Source organism: Tiliqua scincoides, chromosome 1 (genome assembly GCF_035046505.1).
Source record: "Tiliqua scincoides isolate rTilSci1 chromosome 1, rTilSci1.hap2, whole genome shotgun sequence".
Taxonomy (NCBI): domain Eukaryota; kingdom Metazoa; phylum Chordata; class Lepidosauria; order Squamata; family Scincidae; genus Tiliqua; species Tiliqua scincoides.
In genome coordinates, this window is record NC_089821.1 from 42,905,693 (window position 1) to 42,931,764 (window position 26,072).

Below are 26,072 nucleotides of genomic sequence, written 5' to 3' on the forward strand. Positions count from 1 at the left end.
CTCTTGCCCCTTTCTTCAGTGTAGAAAATTTGGGAACAGCGCAAGCTAAGAACCAACGCTGTGTGGACGGCGGGGCTCAAATGCACATGAGGATGTGCATCCAACCCCCAAATCAACCGCATATACTTATGAGAAACTAGTGTTCCCACAGTTCTCAGGATTACAAGCCAGATATTTGGAAAAGGTAACATGGAAGATTCACAGAAGAATATAAAACTATGCCCACTGGGCTATACAAAAGTTTAAAAAATTGACTCTGTATAGGAATGCAGAAGTATTTGGAAATTTCAGTGTACACAGTAAGCACACAGTGTACATGAATAGGCATTCATACATACCCATCATTATGTATGAGTATGGTCACTAGCCTGAAATTGCAGATTTCAAGTAAAAATAAAAAATACAAAACCTTCTGAAGGAAAGAACAAGTATACACAGCTAGACTGTATAGTAATAACCGAAGGTATAACATATCAATTTGAATTATATAATAACATTACAAATTGAAACCATTAGTGGGTTTTGAGTAGGAAGATTCAAAAAAGGAGAAGCCTGAACTGAACAGAATCCTACGGTTAAGTTAACTTGTCTCAACTGCATGATGAAGATGTCTGAAGATTTCCTAAAGATGATCATTGAGTGACAATGGTTGAAATGTTTGCAGTAGTTCATAGGGTCCCATCTGGTTTGTACAGATAGCGTGAAACATCTAAAGGGTAAGTTGAAGTTTAGTCATGTTTCTGTTGTGCATATTATGATGACGGACCAATTCATCAGACCGGGCAAATTTTTTTTGACAACTGGGCCACCGACAACTGAAAGGCTTTTCACCTGTCAACAAAACACACAATTATTAAACTAAAAGAGGATTAGATTGGAACATTATCATCTGGTTTCCTCCCTTAGGACTCTTATCAAAAACATAGCACTAGCTGAAGCATGTAGCTAACCTCTGCATATATAGCGCTTAAGCCATTTCTGTCCATTGTTGCATATATGCAACAGGGATCAAATGTGTACACCTGTGGGCCGGGCAGAAATGGGTTAATTGGAATCACAAGAGTCTTGCTAATGATTTCAGTATGAAGCAGAATTGCACTCTTTTGCTTCTGTTGCTTTTTATTGAAAACAATTATTTATTGCAGTATTTGATTCAGAGTGATTTATCTGTAGTTGCAACAGATAGTCTATCTAAGCAGTACTCAGGGCCAGATAAATTTGGGTTCTGCAAGAAAACCATATCATGTCTCTTGAAATCAAGAGATTTCCAAACATCTCTCCCCAAGTGAATTCACTCTCCCAGTTTCAAAATCAGAAGCCCTGCTCCATGTGCCCCCTCCTTTTGAAGCTTATTTGTGGAAAGGGTCACTTTGGTTGGAGCCCCCAGGCTATGGAATTCTATGGCCACTTGGTCTCCTTATTGTCACCTGACCAATACTTTTTTGTTCAGACAAGTTGATCACCTGTATCATTTAATAATAATAATAATAATAATAATAATAATAATAATAACAACAACAACAACAGGTATTTATATACCGCCTTTCTTGGTCTTTATTCAAGACTTTATTCAAGGTGGTTTACATAGGCAGGCTTTTATTTAAATCCCTTATTAAATAGGGATTTTTACAATTTCAAAGAAGGTTCTTTCTTTCAAGAACGACTACATTCAAGGTGTTTCATTCCGATCTGGCTTCACATTCTGGCCTCCATCCTCCCACGCTCAGAGCAGATGGAATCGCTCGGCTTCAGCTTGTCAGCTGCTCCAAGGTCGCACGGTGCCGGTGGCCTCGAACTGGCAACCTTGTGGATGTTATCTTCAGGGAGACGGAGGCTCTACCCTCTAGACCAGACCTCCTGCCCAATTATTTATTGACAATTTATTTAGCAGACAATTTATTGTTGTCTGCAGTTAGTTCGTTGACTGGCTTCAGTTCAGACAATTGGTTTTTTCTTTTTTTAGTTTTACTATTGCTATGATTCTGTTTAAATTACTGATTAATGTTTACTGTTTTATTTTTGATGTTTTATTAAGTACTATGTTTAATTTTTCTAATTTGAATTAGGGGCAATAGCACAGGGTAAAAACTGCTAAATTAATAAAAATCAATCAATAGTTATTTTTCAGTTGAGAACTGAACATTCAAAACCTTTGTAAAATCAGGTCCTATGGAAGAATTTTCTCATTTTAGACCACAGCTTAAAGCTTTAAGAGGTGCCATTTACCATTAAACATGTTAAATTAGGGGAGGTCAACAATTTCTACTATTTGCTAGCAGTCCAATCCTATCCTCAAGATATGCCAGTGTATGTTCACAGACACCAGCATGACGACAGCCATGCCAGCACAGAAGTCCAGTCACTGCTGAGCATGCCGTGGATGCCAGCACAACATTGGAAAAACGCTGTGACAATGTAGCTAGGATGTCAGCCCAACTCCACTGGCAGAGAGTTCAAAACAGTGAGAAGATTGAGGCATAATATGGGAGAGATGTGGGAGGGACAAGGAGAAGTTGACATACACCAAATCCTAAATCTCTTTCTTATGACAGACATGGAGAAAGTCTGGAAAAATGCTACACCAAGAGAATCCTGGCATAGGTTCGAGTAAACCCATAGGGAACGATAAAAAAAAAAAAGAAATATACTAGGAAAATTCCACCACCACCCTGCCACACCCACTTTCCTATACTGGAGCATAGGATACAGATTACATTTGGCAGCCAATCACAGAACACCAACACCAGTATAGAATCCCCTGCCAGGGACCCTGCAGTTTAGATAGTGATGGTGAACCAATGACACTCTACCAGGTTTTTCTTCAAAAATGGAAAATGCAAGTATGGTACTCCTCACCATCCCATCTGACTAATATATTGTATTGCATATTACACTGCAGTGGCTGAACTAGGATAAGTATGAACGTAACACTAAATTAGAGGTATTGGGATTTTTATTATGTAGAAAGACTCCAAACATATGATCTTGTGAAAAGGGAAAGGAAGCACATGACATTTGAGGGGTAAGAAGGGAGTCAACCAAGGCTGAAACTGTCACATCAGCATTGGTGTGGAAAATGTTGCCAGTATAGTGAAGATACCTGGGATGTCCAGCTTGGTTGGAATGGTGGGTAACAGAACACTCAAAAGAATGAGAATGGCACAAAAATCGAGCTGTGGTCAGTGAAAGTATGGCATAACTAGCAGAGTTTTAAATAGGGAATCAATTTCCCTGCAATGGGGATGAGTTACAATTCACCCCCTAATAGTGTCAAGGGGACATTTGTGGATACCTATCCTTGCCAATCTCCCTGCGCATCTCTTTAGGAGGTATTAAAATGATCCCTTCCACACTGGTCTTAGCTAATCTCTATATACTGTATTCTTTCAATAAAGTAGGAACCTGTTTGATTTCATTTATTGACTTTCTTTTTCCCCAGTCCTTCTGCCATCAAGTACTCCCTTTCTTGAGCTTTAGTCCTCCACTAGGAAGTATTGGTGAGAATTCTATTTCTTTGCTCTGAGTCAGGGGTGTCAAACATAAGGCCAGTGAGTAGGTTACAATCAGCAGAAGCTCATTACCCAGCTCACATAATACTTGGGCTCTCCCAGCACTGCCTTTTCAGCAGCACCACTTCTGCCAAGGCTCAAGGAGGGAGAGATGGAAGGAGGCCTCAGAAGGCAAGGAACACCCCATGGCAGAAGACCAAAAGGAGTGACAGAGGGAGATGCTGCTGAGTGGCTGGGAGGGCCCAATTATTACACTGCTCGCCCTTTCAGCAGCACTGATACTGCTGAGGGGTCACTTTGCAGAGCGCCTCTCAGAAGCTGAGCTGTGAAGTGATGCCTCAGCAGAAGTGGTGCTGCTGAAAGGGCAGCACATATAATAACTGGGCTCTGTCAGCGTGACAATTGAACTCTCTTGAAAATATGAAAGTATCTTGAAAATATGATCAAGATTTGCATAGTTTCTCTTCTGTCATTTGCAGCTAATGAATTATTATGTGAGAACAAAATGCTTATTTCTGGCAATCTGCTTAATGACTTCACGTCCTGCTTAATGATGTCACTTCCTGCTTAATGATGTCACTTCCAGCCCTCAGCAAACTCTGTGAATGTTATTGAGCCAGCTGTATGAAATGAGTTTGACACCTCTGCTTAAGCAATACATTTTTTGTGCCTTAACTAAAATAAATTCATGCCATTTTTCAAGTTCAATTAGTTGTACGTTAGCTACATGCATATGAGAATTTAAATCACAGCAAAATCAGTTTAGGTAAAATAAATTTTAAAATATAAATGGTAAAAAAGTATACGCACTTGTTTTACCTGTATGAGTCCTGGTGTGAGTCTTCAGATGATCGGATCTGGAAAACTTTCTTTGACAGGTTTTACATTGGAAGGGTTTCACACCTAAATAGATAAAAGAAGTCTGTTCCTATATTCTTATACGTTTTGGGAGGGAGGGAGGCATGTTGGTTATTTCTGAATTTCCAAACTGGGAGCTTTTTTGTTTGTTATTGAAATGACTCTTTTTCAACTACAAGCCTAAACATCCCAAAGGCTGTTAATCAGGCTTTTCAACTATCTAACCTTCTACAACCCTCTTTTCCTCTCTCCAGTTAGAACTGCATTAATTCCTGGCAATATAAGCAAGTGTTAACTCACCATTGGATTCTAAACTTGAAAAGCTACAGGTGAGGAACATCATGTAACGTTGGTTGATATATTTACAGTGTAGTGTCCTAGGCCTTATTCCATTTTAAGTTTGTTTCAGTATCACATTCCTAGAACTTTTTAAAAGTGTTTGAATTACATAAGCATTATCAGTTCAGCCTAGGAAATTTACAGAAGAATTTTAAAAAGTGAATTTTAAAATCACTTCTATCAATAAAACGAAGCACAATATTCCACATCATTCAGTGGAATTTTAACTCCAGAGATTAGCTTAATTTTGAATTTTATTGTGGAAGGGCCCACACTATACTTGTCAGCAAATTTTATCATTATTCCTTAAGACCTAATACAGCAGGCACCAAACCCCAGCCTGCAGGGCGGATCCGGTGCCTCTGAAAACTCCTCCCCTGCATGAACGAAGCTTACCATTCTGGGGACAGGAGCTTGCTATCTTCGATCTCCCCCAAACATTGCACTGGCCTGCCGCTTCTGCATCCTGTTGCCCCAGCAGGCTCTGCACCCAAGGTTTCTAGGCAGGTATGGTTGGTCAGTACAACATTTTGGGGAGATTGGAGAGGAAGATAGCAGGCTCCGCTGTGGAACAGTAAGCTCCTGTCACGCTGGGAGGGTTTTTTCAGCAAGCAGCAGTCTCAGGTTTGGAGACCACTGACCTAATGCATCAAGTACAATGTGTATATAAAGTTCTGATTATTTCCCAACCAAAAAATAGATCAACCATAGAACCTTTTGAGTCTGTAAGTTTTATTGTGAAAATATATTTTCTTACTTCTTCTACACCATAGATTTTATACTAAAAGTGACTTGCACAAACAGAAAAAGTTACACCCTGCTTTTTATTGATTCCCCTCCCTTCCCTCTGCAGCTCATCTGAAAATCTTCTTCTATAAGTAGAGGTGTTCTTCAATGTTTTTACTTTTTTGCAGATTTTGTTTTTTTCCCCAGGAAGGAAAAGTGCAGAAAATGTTCTTATTACTTCAAGGGTGCATTTTTATAAATGATAATCACTTTAAAAGTGTACTAGGTAGGTGAAACAGATGGTACAGTGTCAGCAGATGCAGCCACAGTCATTATCCATGCACCCCCTCAGTCCAGCCCAACCAGCCTAAAGTGACCAATATGTAGAACTGTTTGCTTTTGCAGATTTGGGGTTTTTGTTTATTTTTTTACAAAAATGAGAAGGTCAGAAAGCAATGTTATGTGTTTTTATTTTGTTATAACCAAAAAAACCACACCTCTTATAGGTCCCCCAATGCTCAGGATCACATTGTATGTAAACTATCAGTCCAATTGTTCTTCACTAATGATAAAGGTGAGATAAAGGCTAGAGGTTTTACACTGTTCACCGAACAATTACAGAAAAAATGATTATGATGGCAGGACATCATGTTTATATTAATCATTTATTATTAATTGTGTATTTAAACTATCAGCCCAATCCTACCTAAATCCCCACATTGCAATGTAGCCGCAAGGGGCCAACTCAGACCTGCACTAGCGATATCGCTGGCACAGGTTGGTATTGATCCATGCAGGCAGATCAGGTCCAGGAAGGGGGTTTGGGTATGGCACACATGGGTGCCACCAATCCCAGGCCTGATCCACCTAGCCTTCAACCCCATCACTGCACTGTTCTGCCTTTCCTCAACCTCCCCTCTTCTGCCCTCCCCCCACTTCTGCACTGGACTTACCTGCTCCAATGGGCCTCCAAGAAACCACCAGCAGTAGTGGGAATGCCTTGGCTTTCCTACTGGTGTGCCTTGGCCTTGCACTGTCACAAAGCACTTTATGGCTTTCTTGTGTGAGCACAGGCCAGCAGAACATGTGTTCCACTGGTGCAGACCCTTCAACAGGATTTGCCTTAAATTTGCAGATTTGTAACATGGACTTAAACATAATGACTCGTAAACAAGATAACTGTTTTACCTGTGTTCATAGCAGTTATTACGTATTATTAAAAAAACTCACAATTTTATGTTCAGTATTTTTTTAATATATCCAAATATTTGATTGCATAATGAGTCCCTAATTCTGAAGTACATGCAGAAATTAGAATTCCACAGAGATGGGCAAGTCAGGTGTGGCTTGATTTGAGTTGTCACGAGTCTCTGCCCTGTGACTCAAAAACGAGTCGTAACAGGGCACTTTCTGAGTCATCCAGAGCATTTTTGTGACACAAAAAGACTTGCGTCTCAAGTTTTTCCCTTTAAAAAGCCCACCGCGGCTCTGCGGAAGAAAACGGGGCTGCTGCCGGGCAATGTGTGTGCTTCACCATTCCTTTTAAACACTTCCCTGCTGTCCCAACACCCATCCCACCTGTCAGGCAGCAGAGTGGAATGTGCCAATCCCTTCCCTTCCAACTCCAGCCACAATGAAGGAAACCTACTCTGCCCTCCCATTAGGGACACAGTAGGGAGGGAGCGAGGGAGGGCACATCCCAGCTAGGCAAGGGGGGAGGGGATGGGGGAAGCCCACAGGTAAGTCCCTGTGAACTTAGCCACAGCACAGGCAGACTGATTAAGGGGAGACAGGCATGCTGCTCAGACACACAGTGACTGATAATTACTTTCAGGCATGTTTCTAGAAGAAAGGAGGGGTGTTCAGAGGGGCCAAGGTACCCACTATCCATCCAGGTGTCCCATAATAACTTCAGCCTGGACATTGGAGAAGCCTCCTAATGTCAAGCAAGCAGCATGCAGGTAGTGACTAACAACACACATCGGTTCTGCAGCCTGCTTCATCTAAGCTGCCTGGCCAGCACGTATTGCACCACACAGAGACACACCTGACTTGTAGTGTGGACCTGAGGTGTCAGAAAGTTTGCTTGACCCACCCCAGCCCTTTTCTCCTACTTGCAAAACCCTCTTAGCACTATGGGGGAAAACAGCTCCTCCAGGCTTCCTCTCCCAGAGACACATCCTCCGTCCAATGGATGCTCCGGGGAGCAGAGGAAACACCTCCCTCCCCTGGGTTCTGCAGGCACCTCGAGCCAGGTAAAGTTGATACTTTTGCAGAAGATGCTACAAGTTCTGCATCCTGAGACCCTGCAAGTTTTTTTAAGTGCAAACAAAAAAAAGTTAACCATTTCACTCCCCCAGCCCATCTCTGAACATAGTGTACCTTGCTCCTGCTGCTCACACACACGTGCAAAAATTGGCTTCCTGAATGAACGCAAGAGGTTTTTCAGGTGAGATGGAGGCGGCGCAAGCAGTGGCCATTGGCAGGTGACTCAAGTCGTCCAAGCAGATGGCTACTCACGGGTCAGGGGTCCCTGTCTCAAGTGTTTTGCCAAATCTTCCATGCGCGTGACTCAAGTCTCCACAAGTCAGCGAAAAATGCTGATTTTCACAACTTGGACTCGAATCACCTGACTTGAGTTCCCGTCCCTGGAATTCTATCACACAGGCTCCAGATAACAAAAGCTACAAACTGCTATACATTCCAAACATCAAGTCATGCAACAAACCTGTATGCCGTCTTTGGTGTCGCTTTAGTTGATCTGAACGAGAAAATCTCCGTTCACAGTCTTTAAAGTCACACTGGTATGGTTTTTCACCTTGGAGAGAAGAAGTTTCATTGGAAAGGAGTGAATAAGGTTAAAAGACATGAAGTAAAAATCCTATATAATAATTTGCACTAATATGTAATATTAATTAGCATTTGTAGAGTGCTTCCTGAGTGTGCAAAGTGATTCATATGCATTATCTTCATATTGTTTCATGACGAAAACTGGAAGCGGCCTTTTTTTTTTACTATTTTCAGCAGTTTGGAGGCTTGGGCAGCCCTGCACAGGGGTTCACAGGCTCCCTTTGCCTCCCCCCCCCCCCCGAGGCTGGAGCTGCCTCAGATAAATTTTTTAAAATACAATTTTGCCCCCTGCAGCAGCATAATCATAAGAACATAAGAACAGCCCCACTGGATCAGGCCATAGGCCCATCTAGTCCAGCTTCCTGTATCTCACAGCGGCCCACCAAATGCCCCAGGGAGCACACCAGATAACAAGAGTCATGTCACTCTTGATATGACTCAGTAAGAGTCATGTCACTGCTACTGCTACAGTAGAAGGATTGGACTGCGGAAGACTGAACTGGACTGTGCTTTGGGAGATTGAGCTGGAGTGGACTTGGACTAGATGCTTTGGACCTTTATCCACTAAGTTAAGTGGAGTTTTGGGGAGGGAAAGCTTCTGGACAAGAGGAAGTCAGGGTTTGTAAGCAATAAATTTGGTTAATTGCTATAGATAAGGAGTTCTGTTCATTTCTCTGCACACCACAGCTGTTGTTCTTGGAAATAAGGATGTGTTAATTAGCCAAAAAAAAGTGGGCATTGGGAGCCAGAATATAATTCGGACAGGACAAATTGGCGTAGTTGGCAGGATAGGAGATCATGTCATGTCACTGAGATAACACTGAGTGACAAGAGTCATGTCACTGAGATAACAAGAGTCATGTCACAATAGAGATCATGTCACTGCCTTCATCACCACCCCACCCCTTGAGGGAACAGAAACACGTCTTTCCTGGCTGAGGTGTCGTGATGCCCTAGTTTGGGAACCTTTGCTCTAAGGTGAGCAAGTATTATTATCCCTATATTGCAGCTGGGACCTGCAGCTTCAAAGGAGTAGCTTCCCCCAAATATCGGATGAGTTCATGGCAGAGGTGAGGTTTGAATAAGGGAAGTCCTTATTCACAGCTTGGACTCTTAGTCGCAATGCAACACCAGCTTTAGTTACAAATATATAGTTAATGCAAGGGTCTGCACTTGAGAAAAGTCAGCATAACTCAGATTTAGTACACACACTATGTATAAAAGAGATTTTTATTACAACAAGAAAATCTCTATATAGGAAAAAAAAATATGTACACCATGTCATATGTGGCACAAGATAAGAAAGATGGTGGGAGCAGCAGCTGTATACTGGATGCTGCATACGTAGGCCAGAATAAACTTCATGCAATAATCTTCATTCACACATCATGCTATATATGTTTCGGCCCAACCCTATCATTAATTAGACTGGCACATGGTGGGCTTTATGACAGAAGAACTGTGTTCCACTGTCATAAAATGGCCTCTAGCAGCAGCCATTTTAGATGTGCTGCCGCATCGAGCGGCAGTGCTGGAGATTGGCTGCTGGACCTTCAAAAGTAGGTGCAACTGCAGTGCAGGGCCACTAACATTGGGCCTGGGGCAAAATGCCTAACTGGGCCCCCTTCTTAAATCTTCCTACAAACCAGTTACTACATTTTTGAAACAAGTTTTTAACTTAGCATGAGCAAAACTAAAACTAAGTGAAAATATTTATCAGATTATTTCCTTACTTTGAGCAGTGCAACTGCATTTCTCTTTCTACCTCAGCAAAGTTCTCCTCATTTGCTTTTCTTCTTCTAATAACACACAGACATCCAAAGACAGGTTTTTACTATCTCCCTCATTACTATGTGATGATTTTGAAACAAAGCCCAGGTGCAATAAACTTACCTGGTTTTTTTTATTTTTTATTTTTTTTTACTCTTTTTCTCCTCTGTGCTCCACACAAATACTGTATTCATATTCCATACTGTTAATTTCACTGTCACACAATGCCAAAGTACATGTAAACCTGATCCAATGCCATGTGTTCTAGACACACTAAACTAGAAGGGATGGAGCTTGCTATTGGAATTGAACTGAACTGGGCCTGAACTGGATGATCTGCTACAGGAGTTCTGGTCTGAAGGGGTTTCACTTTCCTATGTTTTAATTGATGTTTATGGAGAAGACCTGGGCTGCATTACACTGTTGTGATTACAGCTTTAATCCACTTTCGGTGCATTCTGGAGGAACTGTAGTTTGTTAAGGAGTCTTTTAAGGTTTGTTAGAGCTATTCCTAATAAACTACAGAATGCACTGGGTTAGTAGAAGTGCATTGAAAGTGGATTAAAGCTGTGTAGGCTGAGATTGAGGTACCCAAATTTATTTTGTAATAAATTTGTTTTGTAGTGTATAGTTTACTTGGCATGGCCTGGGCCCCCTGGAAACCCTGGATTTGGTCCCCCTGCTTCCCTCCCCTCAGTCCTGGCAGTGGGCTGATTTTACTAGCACAAGTCAAAAAAAGAAGGGGGTGGGGAGGCTGCTGATGGATCCACCCTCTCCCGCAGCCTCCCCACCCTGTTCTGCCCTCCCCATGCTCATTCCCCCCTTCTTCAGCGGGTGGCTTCCACTCTAACAACACTTGCAGGAAAGCTTCGGCCTTCCTGCCAACACTCCAGCAACACACTATTCAGCACACTACTCAGAGTGCACTTTATGGCCATTTTTCATCGATCGCTACCAACAGAACACATGTTCCATTGGCACAAGGCACAATAGAATTGGACTGTTAGACAAAGGACATTGGGAAAACAGGAAAAAATAGTGATTTTTGCCTTAGGAATGCTATGGCATATTTTTAGAACTTTTCTTCATACTTTCAGTGCCATGTGATTCTGATTTCCTTAAACATATTTTGTTTTGCTTTTATTGGCATACTGTGCCTTGGAGGAGGTTTCCAATCACTGCCTACCCATGTCACCAGGTTTGATCTCCAGATAATATTTGAGTTCTGTTCATATACGGATTTTAACAAGATGTTCTCTGGAACAATCTGCTGAACATGCAGAATGGTAGCACTTCACTGAAAGTTTTTGTAAATTTTTATCCTTTGGTAAACAGGGTGGGAGTAGGGCAGGAAATAACTGCCTGCCCTGATTGACCATAATAACGCATTTCCATTCATACTAATTTCCAAACATGGAAAAGGAATATGTGTCAAGTAATAGATAAATGCATATTGAAAATATGTTTACAGTCTAATGGCCAATTTAGATGTTCCACCGGAACAGTAAATTGCATGTGAACAGTCAGCCTGTCGGTCTGTGTAGATCCAAGCTAAAAACTCTGGGAATGGTTCATTTGAGTCTCAGAGAGAGATCTTTCCCAGCCCCTGTAAATGCAAAGAATGTTCTCTACCACCAAGCTATGCGCCCTGCATAGTGGCATCTTCTTCCAGTTCTGAATGATGTGATTTTATAGTATTCTTTTGTAAACCAGGTTTATTTTTTTATAAACTGTTAGCATGGAGTAAAGCAACAACACTGGGACATTGTTAAGTCTTTTCCAAATGGCAAGTGAAGTTACCAGTATTAACAGCTCGTCCAGTTTTACACTTGGGGTAGTGAGGTCAAAATCTAAATGTAACTATTGGATATCTCTAAGAGGATCTTTATAACTTCCTGTGGCAGTCACCCAAAGGACTTTACTGGCTCTTAAAACCCAAAATGGGTTGTTTCCATGTCTATTCAATTTAATTTATTTATGCTGAACATTATATTTGCTACATGTGTTTAAAGTGATTCGTTTCAAATCTGACCACAAGGTCTCCCACAGGAATGACTGTGCCTTGGAAACTAATTCTGAAAAAGTCTTAAACCCTGGCAGATTAAGGAACCAGAGTGTAGGCAGAACAGAATGCACCGACAAGTCGCTAGTCTCCAAACTGCTACAGAAATACATTGCTAAAGTTTATGCATTTGAATGTATCATATTGCTTTCACATTGCAAACAAAGGTCCTTTGTTACTGTTAGACTGATGAACTCACTAGAACTTTTATATCTTTCTTAAGCCAAGTTACACCAATCAACTCCTGGAAGTTTAGGCTATGGCCACTCAAAATTGGAGTGTGTGTATGCATAAAATAGCCTTTGGTTGTGTTGCAAATGTTACAGTGTTTCTGTTTACTATTTGTTTACTGCTGCTACTACTGCTTAATGTTTCTTTAGTGCCAACATGGTGCTAGACCACAGGCACTTTGTTGAATGACGACACAGGACTTTTTGCTATGTTTCTAGTGCAGGGATGACCAACCCATGCACACCATGAGTCACTTTTTCTGTAGATAATCTTGAACATGCCACTCTACCTTAACATCACTTTTAGCAATTACTACAATAGCTAAATAGAGCCTCCAAGTTCAAAGGCAGTATATCTCCGAGTGCGAGAAGGTACAGAGCAAGAAACATTGGAGTGCTGTTGCCTATTTGGGGCTTTCCAAAGTCACCTGGCTCACTGATGATGAGGCCAGAAAAGTGGACTACATTGACCTTTTCTCCAGCCCAGCAGGTCTTGTTCCAAGGTTCATATAATGTGCATTCATTGCCCTTCTGCACAGCCCAGCCCTCCTGCCTGCCTGCCTGCCCACTTGCCTACCTTCTCATCCTCAAAGATTATCCTAGCCAGGATCTCTCTGCAGATGATTTTCTTGAAGATGGTTTCTTGACCTGGCTGGGCCATCTGGGCTTTGTTAATCTCATTGGCCATCTCTGTGCTGCTCTGCTCAGCCCTCGTCACCTAATACAGCTCACTTCTCCAGCACCCCACAAATACTGGCCTTCTCAGGTAATGAGGACCTGCCAGTTTGTGAAATGAAACTCACTAGCCTCTGCCTTATTGGCTTTCATTCTTGTCTGTTGCTCTTTTCCCACCTTTTCCCCATCATTTTCCAACCAGAACAAATCAAGCAGAGTAGCCATGGTCACAATGAGCATGCTCTTTGCAACATTAGAAACTTGGAGTGTGCTGTATAAAGAGCACAAAGAAATCAAGCAAACCATAAACTGCTGGGGTGCCTTCTTTGTTATGATTTAAATGTTTTTCCAAAAAAACAGCTGACTGTGTGTGCCACTTAGAAAGTGTCTGCATGTGACTAGTGGCACAGATGCTACAGGTTGGCCACCCCTGTTCTAGTGGCTGCCACCACTAGCCTGGTGATAAAAGTTAATCTACTGTGTTCTTCTAATGTGATAGATTATCTCTTAGTAGTAGTAGAAGCAGAAGATAATATTTGAATTTCATTTCAGTTTATATTCATGCAACAATCTACCATGAAGTATAAAGTGGCCCTTTCATGAACAAAAGACACTTTCTGTATGCAGAAGGGCATGTCAAACTGATACAGCATATACATGCATGCCCCCTTATCCATGAGCGTTCTGTTCCAGAACACCCCATGTATACCTGAAACTGCGGATATAAGCCAACACCCATCCCTGCGGTCCTGGGACCACCACCCCCCTCCGGAGGCGAGAGGAGTTTTTGCAATGGGAGTGAGCAGAATGAAGGCAAAACAGGTAGGAGGAAAGTGGCAACAGCCAGAATAATCTTTGGAGCCCAGGTCTACCAATCTTCCCAATGCAGAGCTCAGGTCTACCTGCCTGCTTGGTGTTGGTAGCTAGATACAGTAATACGGAAAATCAAATGCACTCCCTAGTCGCTCTAAAATCTTTCAAATATAGAAAATCATTGCAGGAGATTAGTATCATTCTATTTAGGCTCACACTAGATAGAAAGTGTCCTGCGTACACCAAAACGGACTTCTGCAGTAGCTACAGTCCTGCAGCTGTGTCACTGAGCTCCTCTACCCTCCTTCATGGGAAGCAGATCCACAAGCCAAAGACCTACTGTAGCAGGTCAGTTTCTCCCAAATGTGACATTGTTAAGGAATGTAAGCATTCCTGAGCCTGGAGTGTATGGCTTATGGAGGTAGTCACTGCCATGTGTCCACAGTGATGCCCCCAGCATCCCGTGTGGGCAGTGAGTTGGGTGGAAAATTTAAGATCCCAGGAAATTTCTGGGCCCCTTCTTTGGCTCCTGGGCCCCTTTCTGACCCTGGGCCCAGGTACAAATTACCCCTTTTACACCCCTCTCCTAGGCCCTGGGGCCCCCTGTACACAATGACGATTACAGTATTTTCATTGGGATGTAGACAAGATGTTTCAGTAAGATATTAGTGCTGTAAGGTTGTAAGCAGGAGTATTACCCAATAGCAAATATGCAATTAATAAACATTGAAGCAATCTTGCAGAAAGATCCATGATGTTGAAAGAGTGTGGAAAACACAGCAAATTGGGTATTGAAAGAGTGGGGAAAACCCCTGCTGGGGGCCTACAGACACAATCTGTGGATATGGGATACACCCCCCTCCCTGTACTTATAATTTTGCTGAGAAATAAAGCTGCGTCAGAAAAAAAGTTTGCATCAGAAAACGTTTTTGTGACTTGTTACTTGTAAAAAACAAGACCTCAAACTATAAGCCAAATTCCAGAAAATCTTCAAATACATGGATCACTTTTGCTATATCAAGTTTAAGGTTGATTAAAGCTTCATGAAATCTTATCACCACGCTATCTATGGTATCTATGGTATTGTTAATATTTGCCTCTTTATACATATGTGCTTCCAAACATTCCAAGGCAAGTGGTGCCCTTTTAAGATATTTGTTTCAATAATGTCATTGTTAATCCTAGGAAGACATTTAACAAGCAGTCACTGAGGGTATGAGGTGTCAGCAAAAACTGCGCAGAAGCTTTGGGAAATGCTGACTAGAAATTCCCGTTTTGCATATCAGAGGCCTATATGTTTTGTGATCCAGTTCTTAGCCATATTATCAGAGAGAACTGGAAATATGAGTCAGTTTCTTATAAATACCAAGTGCTGAGACCAAGAATTCAACTGGACACTTTTTCCCTTCCTTTTTTTGTAATCAATCAAACTTCTACCTCGCCTTTTCCTAAAATATAAAATATGCATCTATGTTATCAAATGCCATTTACTGGGAAAACTTCAAATATTATTTGTTTGTCTCCAGAATGATACACATAAATATCCCAATCTTATAAAGCCACTTTGAGATTTTGTCTGGAGCACCACAGAGCAGTGTGTCTCACACATTTAGCACCAGGACCCACTTTTTAGAATTAGAATCTGTGAGGGTCCACCGGAAGTGATGTCATGACCAGAAGTGACATCGTCAAGCAAGAAAGTTTTTAACAATCCCAGGCTGCAATCCTACCCACACCTACCCAGGAATAAGTCCCATTGACTATCATTTTTAAAAGAATACACATAGTAGGTTGTTAAAAGTACAGGTCTGTAACGTTTACCCAAATGCAGTTACATACAATGGTAGCATTAAGTCTAATATATTAAAATATTGAAATGAATGGGGACCCACCTGAAATTGGCTCATGACCCACCTAGTGGGTCCCAACCCACAGTTTGAGAAACACTGCCATAGAGTGTTCAGCAGTGCTCACCTAGCAAAGAAACAGCATCTTACTTTCAGTCTCTCTTATTGGTAGAGGCGGTGAAGGGTTATGAAGTGAAGGGTTATGCTGACATTCCTCTCCCAAAATGCCCATACGATGTTTCATGATGGGAGCACTGTGAAACTGTTCAATTACCAGCACAAGGGCAAGGTCACCAGGATATAGAACCAGACTTCAAGGTAGGGAGAGTTTTGCAATCAATGAAAATACTTACCAGTGTGCTTTCTACCGTGCATTTGCAGATGAGACAATTTAAAGTATCGCTTGTTACAACCAGGGTATGCACACATGAAAGGCCGTTTCTCATTTGTCTCACTTGCTGATCTAACTATTGTAGGAGCTACTCCAGGCACTCGCCGCATATCCTATAATGACATTTGGGTGGGGGAGAAAAAAAGTTTGTACACAATATATATTTTGAGCAATGGGAGCCCTGGAAGAACTGTTGTGCATGCAAGAACTGCTACAATCATGGGCAATCTGAGATTGTTCAGGTCAGGCACTGACTGAGGGCCCACACAACTAACTACTGAATCTACCTGTGGTGGGCAGACTAATGTACTGGGCACAGAGGACGATTAACAGAGGATGAGGGGAGCCATAAGAGCCAGCACAAGACTCACGTGGGTTCTTTCTCCTCCCCCTTTTCCTGGCCAATCATGCTTGCTCCTCTCAGGCCCTTTGTGTACAGAGGGTTCTACCCCATTTCCTCTACCCCTCAGCTAGTCAGGTTATTCCTAGGAACCCTCTAGATGTAGAGGACCCCTGGGCACAAGAACTCACCCACCTATTCTCTAGCTTGCCCAAATGGCAGAAAACCAGGTGGGTAAACTTACAACCAGAGGAGAAAATTTGGAGGGGGGGGGGATGAGCTTGGTTATGAGAAGATACCATGCACTCTTTGTGTACACAAGAAGCCCTCTTCTATGGGTTACCAAGGGCCAGCACAACCTAGCACCTTTCCTGGCTAATATTATGTTACCCTAAACTTACATATTGTAACAAACCTTGATCTTTCTGATCCTTTCATCATTATTTTTTCTTCCCATAGAACAAATGTTAATATATTGTAATTTCACACAAGTAGGTATTGTGTGGGAAACAGCAACATACCATTTAGAAAACCTTGTATTTTGAAATATAGACCCAAATATTCTGTAATTAAAGGGAAATATATTATTTTTGCCTTACCCAACATCAATTCTCTTCTATAGAATAAGGTGGATTCTCACTGAGATTTATTACAAATAGATTGTGAGCCCTTTGATGACAGGGAACCATTTTTTTGTTTAGCTATGTAAACCACTTTGTGAACTACCTTTTGTTGAAAGCGGTACATTAATATTTTTAATGTTGTATATGATGGAGCTAAGTAGAATTTTGAACTTAGTGGTTATGAACATGTTAAATAATCAATCTGAAAAGTTATATTTTCCCCAATATACTCACTTGTATTCCTCTAAAGACTCCATGGGTATGTATTCTATATTGAGCACCACAGCTGTATAACATAGGGGCTGTGTGGTTATCACTTTCATAGCCTCCTGAATGGCTGAAAATAAACAAAGCAGAATATTGAAATATATTTGGTTTACAAGTCTCTGCAGAGATGTTTTTGCAATGCTTCTTCATTTGGTGGCTACATTTTCACTCCTGAAGACGAAACATTCAGTAAAACTTGGTGAAGAAAGATACCCCAATTCTATTTTAAACATGGGTTTTAAAAAAAGAAGATGAAAACATTTGTCTAGCTATGCTCTAAAATTTGATTACTGAAGTAAATTAGTAACAATGGGGAAAGATAGAGGAGCAAAAGTTAATTCTGTGCATACGTGCAAGTTATTTATCAGTTAAATGCCAAGTTGGCCATTGCTAATATCTTTGGAATGAGCAAAATGCCTCAGGTTTCACATTAAGTGCAGTGGGGTTTTGTCAGCACCTCATGACTCAGATATAACCAGATAGGGCTGAGAAAGTGATGACATTTACAAGAACAGCAGTGATGTAGCCACAGGATAGGATTACAATTCAGTGTCCTAACTGTTTAACCCACGTATCAGCTTGGAAGATGTACTGTAACTTAACCTTTAGTAAAATCAACAAACAGGCAAAATGGTTGCCTTGTGGAAATCAATTTTCTCTTTTACTTTCAGTGCAGCAAGAATTCCACTCAGTGTTTTCCTTGAAGTACTTAGGGTTTTAAATTCAAAGCCAAAAAATGTGTACACTCTAACATATATTTGACAACATGTAATTTTCTATGCAACTGTGCAGGGGAAAACTTTACCTTTTACCTTTTAATTTTCCTTGCATGCAGATTTTTTTTCCTGAATTGAAATTGGAGGTCTGCTTCCCTCTTATACCTATTTTTTTTTAACTTTTACACTGTATAGGAGTTAACAATTACCCGCTCTCAGAGCAGAGCCTATCTACCTACCCTCCCCTTTTCTGAGGCTGCAATCCTATACACACATACCTAGGAGTATATTGGCAACCTTCAGTCTCGAAAGACTATGGTATCGTGCTCTGAAAGGTGGTTCTGGCACAGCGTCTAGTGTGGCTGAAAAGGCCAATCCGGGAGTGACAATCCCTTCCACACCGGGAGCAAGTGCAGTCTGTCCCTGGTCTGTCTCCCTGGCTATGGGCCTTCCTTCTTTGCCTCTTAGCCTCAGACTGTTGGCAAAGTGTCTCTTCAAACTGGGAAAGGCCATGCTGCACAGCCTGCCTCCAAGCGGACCGCTCAGAGGCCAGGGTTTCCCACTTGTTGAGGTCCATCCCTAAGGCCTTCAGATCCCTCTTGCAGATGTCCTTGTATCGCAGCTGTGGTCTACCTGTAGGGCGCTTTCCTTGCACGAGTTCTCCATAGAGGAGATCCTTTGGGATCCGGCCATCATCCATTCTCACGACATGACCAAGCCAACGCAGGCGTCTCTGTTTCAGCAGTGAATACATGCTAGGGATTCCAGCACGTTCCAGGACTGTGTTGTTTGGAACTTTGTCCTGCCAGGTGATGCCGAGGATGCGTCGGAGGCAGCGCATGTGGAAAGCGCTCAGTTTCCTCTCCTGTTGTGAGCGAAGAGTCCATGACTCGCTGCAGTACAGAAGTGTACTCAGGACGCAAGCACTGTAGACCTGGATCTTGGTATATTCCGTCAGCTTCTTGTTGGACCAGACTCTCTTTGTGAGTCTGGAAAACGTGGTAGCTGCTTTACCGATGTGCTTGTTTAGCTCGGTATCGAGAGAAAGAGTGTCGGAGATCGTTGAGCCAAGGTACACAAAGTCATGGACAACCTCCAGTTCATGCTCAGAGATTGTAATGCAGGGAGGTGAGTCCACATCCTGAACCATGACCTGTGTTTTCTTCAGGCTGATTGTCAGTCCAAAATCTTGGCAGGCCTTGCTAAAACGATCCATGAGCTGCTGGAGATCTTTGGCAGAGTGGGTAGTGACAGCTGCATCGTCGGCAAAGAGGAAGTCACGCAGACATTTCAGCTGGACTTTGGACTTTGCTCTCAGTCTGGAGAGGTTGAAGAGCTTTCCGTCTGATCTGGTCCGGAGATAGATGCCTTCTGTTGCAGTTCCAAAGGCCTGCTTCAGCAGGACAGCGAAGAAAATCCCAAACAAGGTTGGTGCAAGAACACAGCCCTGCTTCACTCCGCTTCGGATGTCAAAAGGGTCTGATGTGGAGCCATTGAAGACAACAGTGCCCTTCATGTCCTTGTGGAAAGATCTGATGATGCTGAGTAAGTTGAGTAATTGGGCTTACCTAGGAGTAAGACCAATTGAACTCAATAGAACTTACGTCTGAGTAGACAAGCATAGGATTAGGCCAGTGGCTCCCAAACTTTTTTGACTGGTGGCTCCTTTGACCTACTGGGCCACTGGCCACGGCTCCCCATTAAGGCTACCATCCTATACGTTGTACAGACTGGTGAGTTTTTTGCAAGGATTCCGTGGCTTCCCTGGCTGCTTTCTGCACCTCTCTAGAGAGCCATGGCTCTCCATGGTTTGGGAACCACGGAATTAGCTGTGAACCACTTCTCTGGGTGTACTTCCTGATGGAATGGAAGACTAACCAGAGCAGTGAATCACAGAGAGAAGCAGCAGGCAGCCTCCTTTGTAGATGGGGACTTTGGGCTCCCAGGAAACTCTAACTATTTAGCAAATATCTTGGAACATAATCAATTGTCTCATGGCACACAATTTGGAAATTACTGACACAGATGGATGGAGTTTATAGGAGATCTTTAATTTTTTATTAAACCAGTTGTGTTCGTCAGGCAAGATAGTAAAGTTTTGGATTGCCCAGAATGCTTCTTTGGCTTTACTTTTTTTATAGCCTAAAGTAACTTAAAACTAACATGTCCTTCAAGAGTTTGTGACATCTAAAGTAAACTCACAGCACCAAGGACTATGAAGATAACTCTGAAGCAAATTTACTTTTCTTCTACAAAACTCTGGCCTCTCTCACTCATTCAATTGGCAAAACTAATTGTTTCAACATATACGAAAATAAAGTCTTCCTTGAATTTGCAACAGTTCCTTGTTACGTGGAGTTGAATTGTGCACGGATCTCAGTCTGATTCAAACCTTCTGCAGTCACTCACGCTCCCATGGAGAGAAAATGCATAAGGGGCTCTTCACAGACGAGTGCTGTAGCCACAGCCCCCACATATAATGCATCAGTTAGCCACACACCCCACTCTCTTTGCATTCAGCATGTGTATGTAGAGGCAAATGCAGAGAGAATTTCTCCCCGTTATTGGAACCTGAACTATCAGGAGAGCAGAGGCGGTATTAGCACATCAGTGGTAGAAGCTGGGCTACTGTGCTTTTTCCTAAGTCAGTGGTTCTCAGACTCTCTGGGAGAGTTTGAGAGCCAGTAAGTCCTTGCAGGGGTGGGGGGAAGAGGCAGCAGGGGCGGAGGGAAGGCAGCGGTGCAATCCCCAGGATTGTGCTGCTCAGGGGGCTGCAGGGGTTTGGGTGCACTTACCCAAGGCTCCTGCAGCCTCCCCGGGGTGCGGGGAGCCTGGCGCAACTTCTGGCAGGGCTCCCCGCAGCAGGGAAAGTGGATGCGGAGCCATCGTGCCCGTCCCCACTAAAGCAGAAGTGAAGTGCGATCGCTCCACATCCACTTTCCCTGCTGCAGGGAGCCCTACTGCAGGTTGCGCCAGGCTCCCCACACCCCCGGGAGGCTGCAGGGGCTTGGGTACGTGTACCCAAATCCCTGCAGCCCCCCTGAGTGGCCCAATCCTGGGGATCGTGCCGCTGCCTCCTCCCTGCCTCCAGACTGCCCCCGCCCCTTAAGGGGACAGGGACCAGGGCCCGCAGGCTGGGGCGTTGTGACGCCCCAGTTTGAAAAGCCCTGTCCTAAGTGAATAAAACTCAAACAACACATGCTGAAATTCTTGTGTGAATGTGAATTTTCCACAGAATAAACACACATTAGGATCCAAAACTCACATTGGTTTCCTTATTCTGGGGGTTTTGTGCCACAAAGTCTTTAAATATCTCTTTGCTAGTTGATGCCCTTTAATCCATGAGTGCTTTTTCTTCCTCATTGGTTTTTGAATATGTGATTGCAAAACCCATGTGGTTCTTGAAATCTGCGACTCTGGTAGATGAGATGCTGTCAACCTGCTGCCATTCAGCCACTTCAGTTGGCCCTCCAATCCCCTTCTCACTAGCCAAGAGTAAGCAGGAAGAGGGTTGGGACAGCAGCAGCTCATCTCTTTCTTCAGGGCTGCTGCTGCTGCAAGAGATCATGGCAGTGGAATTGCAAGAAGAAGCAGCTGGACCATTCTGACCTGACCACTTGCTTCTACAAGCAATCAGAAAGAGATTGCTCACTTCAGGTCAGCTCAGCCTCTTTCTCCAACTTGTCCTTCCAGCAAGAAAGCCTGGTGGCCAAAAAGGAGGCAGAATCCCTATGCCTTATCTTTCAGGCAGGGCATTCATCTGCCACACTGCCTCTTGCTCCTCTGCCCATCCTGTTGGAACAAACAATGGTAGTAGCAGATGGGCAGCCCACCTGAAAGGTAAGAGGAGGAGGAGAAAGGGGGTGGACTTCCTGCAGTCTACTCCCCTCCCCTCTCCTTGTCCGCTTGGTTGCTTCCCTAAGCAGCTAAGAAGGTGAGAAGCAGGAAGCAGCGTCAGAGGCAGCAACACTGGTAACAGTGGTGCAATCATGAGCCAACTTTGTTTTAAAAGGGTGGGTGAGTGCAGGGGCAGCAGATCTTCACAAACTTAGATGGCAGATCCACTGAGGCTGCCCCCGAATAGATTCACATACGTTGGACTGTAAAAATTAGTCTTTGATGATGGTCAAAAACCTACAAGAAGCAAAAAACGTTAACTTATGTACCAGACTAGAACAACTTTGGTTTCATGTTTGTAGGATGCCTGACTTAATGAGCCTCCGGTTCTTGACCTGCACTTCTTACTGTAATATAAACAATATCTTCAAACACTGTTTAATCCAAGAAACTCTCTCAAAATACTATGTCCTGCATCTAGGGAAGGGAAATGAGAAATTTTAAATTTCTCTTTTAGATAAACATCAAACAACAAAGACTGATGAATCTATCAAAGAGTCTTTTCCTGCCTCCCCTAAATACAATAACATGCACACACTTTTCTCAACCCAGTGGAGGAATGCAAGAAAGGGGGATTTCAAATGATCATTCAAACAATTTGGACACCCAATTTCAAGTTCTAGATTAGAATAAGAATGTTAGATAATATGGAAACAGAAATTGATATTTGAGAAATCCTAAGTACTATCCATTTATCTATCTGGAAGCAGTTGCATTAGTCCAGGAAGTCCTTAATACTTGGAGAAAAAATCTGTTATAATGATTAATTATAATACTGTACAGTTGTACAAGACAGCTAAAACATAGGTTTTACCTTCTTACAAATTAAAATGTGTGATGAAAAACAGAGCGGTCCAGAAGAAATATATCACTGTGGCTTAAAGAAAGTCTCCTAGGCACGTTACAGCCTAGCCTAAAAAGTATGAAGCGTTCAATTACCTTCTTACACCATCTTTATTTTCTTTCATTGGCATGCTCTATCTGATTCATAAACTATAGACTCAAGTTAACAAGGATATACTAAGCTTTTTCTAGGAAACATAGAGACAAGTCAGCAAACATCAGCTTGATTCATCATCATCAGTCTTGAACGTTTTTTAAATAGTTCAGGGGGAAAAAAGATTACACAGAACTGGCACCATATTAAGCTATAACTTAATTGCTGTTCAAGGAAGAAACTTGAATTTTAACATCCAGAAACAGTGAAAAATATGAAAAACAGGAAAGATGCCACTTTCACTTAGAAAATGAATAACAACGTTTAATAGGACAGTTCCTTAAAATAGTTTTAATCAGCACACTGAAAAATACTTCTGATTCTTACAGCAATACAGGCATCCCTCTGTATTCGCTGGGGTTCCATTCAGCCCCTGCGGATAGAGAAACCGCAGATACGGGGGAACCCTATATAAACAGCAAATGTAATGTATTTGTAAAGAGTGCAAGACATATGGCTAAAAGACCACCTAAACATTCATATTTTTCTGTTTTACAAATAGCCAACTTTGAAACCGTAACATTAATTAAATTTTGCTTATTCTATGTCACTTTGGAAATGAAAAAGTGAAAAAAAGCATTTTGAAATACCAGATATTTCATCATTTAAAAAAACTTCTTCACAGAACTGAAAGTGTTTGCTTCCATTTTCTCCTTGTGCTTAGCACAAAAGAGTTTTATTAAGCTGGCAAAAAGAACCAAGAGATAGAAAATGTCCTTGAGACTATCAGATTACTTGCTTCTATAACTCTTTATTATTACTCCTACTGTTGCTCAGCAACCATTGAGAAAGTTGGCCAGTTACAAATGGATTGTAAAAGCCACGGGGAAGGACTTGTTTTAAAAACAAAATGGACAGCACCTAGAACAATTTTGTGCACTCTGTAAAAAAAAAATAGTTTGTAAATACTATTTCAAAAAGTAACAATGATCAATTGTATGGTTGAATTGCTACACAATTAGGACTGATTCTCAAATGCATGTATTAGGGCCCAATCCTATCCAACTTTCCAGCACTGTTGCAGCCGCAATGCAGCCCAGAGGTAAGGGAACAAACGTTCCCTAACATTGTGGAGGCCTGTGTGACTGCCTCCCCACCAAAGAATGCAGTATGTGCCCCATTGGCATAGCTGCACCACCCCTGGAAAATTATATAGGATTGGGCCCTAAGGGTCCAATTTTCCAGTGCCAGTGCAGCTGTGCCAATGGGGTGTGCACTGCCTTCTGTGTTGGGGAGGCAGTCACAGAGGTCTCCTCAAGTTATGGGAACATTTGTTACCTTAACTAGGGGCTGCATTGTGGTTGCACCGGTGCTGGAAAGTTGGATAGGATTGGGCCCTTAGAGCCCAATCCTGAGCTCGGTGCTCCAGCTTTCCACCAGAGTGCACTGTTGTGGCATGTTTGCGAGGCTTATCACTGGGCTACTGCCCGTGCTAGCCCAGCACTGGCTGGCGCTGGGGTAGTGCCAGGCTTGCACCTGGCAGGCACATAGCCTCTGCCACTTGGTGGTCTCATGGACCGCAGAGCCGCGGATAGGACAGCAGGGCCGGGGGGAGAGGCAAGGAGGAGATGTGACAGGGAGGCGGGAGGCTGGTTGAGGGCGGAGAGAGGGTGAGGAGGAGGCGTGATGGGGAGGCGGGGTGAGGGCGAGCGGGGTTCTGGGGGGTGGGAGCGGAGAGGCAGGGTGGCGGGTCCGGTGGGACTCCGCTCCACCGGATCCAAAGTGTTCATGTGGGGCTTGCCGCCCAACACGAATGCTCTTCCCCATTGCTCTTCCCTAATGAATAGCCCCATTGTAGGGATGCTTCCCTTACCCGGAAAAAGGGGACAAAAGTCTCCTTCTCCTGAGGTGCTGCCCAAGGCACATAGGATGTGGCGGCGGCCATTCTTGATGTCACTGCAGCCGCGTGCCCCGGGCAGCTCGGGACTGGACTGTTAATCATTTATTTAGCATCATTCATGTACATGGCAGTTTGAAGAACAACGCATGCATCATTTTATTTCTCCTTACTGGATATTCCATAGCTAATGACCCAAAGCTGAATGTGTGAACTGACTCCACTGAAAAGTGTTGTGAGCAAGTTGGTCTTACAAATGATGTTTGTGATGACTTATATGGATCACATTAGACATGCATAACTTCTTTGAAGGTTCTTTTTCTTTTTAAACAGAGAGCAACCACTGAGACCTGATCCAGATTGTGGTCGTGGGACATGAGAGGTTGCTCCTTCTCTACTGAAAATCCACCCTCAATTGTTATTTGCAGCAAATATTCAGTGCTTAATGATAACAGTCAACAAGTGATGAATATGTGAAAAATACGTGAATATTTTTCCTTCAGTAAAAAGTTCAAAATTCAGTATCTTTGTTCAAAAGACAGTAGACCCAGCTTCAGTGGAGTCACTAGGGTTTATGTCATCCAATGCAGGAGGCCAGCGCGTCACCCCCAAGATGGACCACCTCCCATGCAGTGGGTGGGACAACACCCCAGGCACTGGGCATGGTGATGCACCATCACCCCACACCTACTGGTTTTTTGGCTATAACTTTTTATAAAATAGATATATTTCAACACGGTTTTTTCCATTGTATTCTGCATGAAATTGCACATTGAATGATATGTAACATGATGGTATTATTCAAAAATGCCAAGATTTTAAAATTTTTGGTGGTGTCACCATAAAATTCAATGGTGGTGTCACCCCCCCGTGAATGTCACACGATGCAGCCTACATCCCCCCATACCCTGCTACAGACACCACTGCCCAGCTTAACTTTGTGTCTGCATGCAAAAACCATGTAGCCTTTTTCAGAAAATCATCAATGGACACTGCATGCATATGCAACCCCTGCAGCTGTGGTCTGGTGGCAGAATCTTCTGCACTTCAGCCATTTGTGTATGCGAGGCATAGATGTGCTAAAGCCCACTTCCACACACATATACTCCCTGGCTTGATCATAGTAAATACTTTATAATTTTACATTTCAGAAGTTTGGAAAACCTTCTTAAAACATCCTCCATAATACGTGAAGGAAATTTTAATTGAATCATAGACAAGGGCAGCAAATTTATAAAGGCTGTCATCTCTCAAGGAAAATAAAAGAGCTACTCATTTCAATGTAAAGTAAGATGCCAACGTTCATTAAATACTTCAAGAAGGAG

General features: G+C 42.8%; 1 protein-coding gene across 12 annotated transcripts in view; it reads right to left on the reverse strand.

The window, feature by feature from the left end:
• Positions 1 to 525: 525 nt before the first annotated feature.
• Positions 526 to 26,072, reverse strand: part of WT1 (WT1 transcription factor) — a 62,230-nt gene continuing 36,683 nt past the window's right edge. For 3 of the 12 annotated variants that reach the window (XM_066628133.1, XM_066628115.1, XM_066628080.1), the window contains 5 exons: positions 17,268 to 17,370; positions 16,033 to 16,183; positions 8,161 to 8,250; positions 4,320 to 4,412; positions 526 to 831 (listed from right to left, as the gene is read on the reverse strand). In XM_066628133.1, the coding sequence (XP_066484230.1) occupies positions 710 to 831; positions 4,320 to 4,412; positions 8,161 to 8,250; positions 16,033 to 16,183; positions 17,268 to 17,370 (559 nt within the window). In that variant the 3' untranslated portion in view covers positions 526 to 709. Of the gene's footprint in view, positions 832 to 4,319; positions 4,413 to 8,160; positions 8,251 to 16,032; positions 16,184 to 17,267; positions 17,371 to 19,169; positions 19,205 to 21,473; positions 21,498 to 26,072 lie in introns of all 12 variants that reach the window. The other 9 variants (XM_066628159.1, XM_066628089.1, XM_066628071.1 and 6 more) reach the window with 8 other exon arrangements.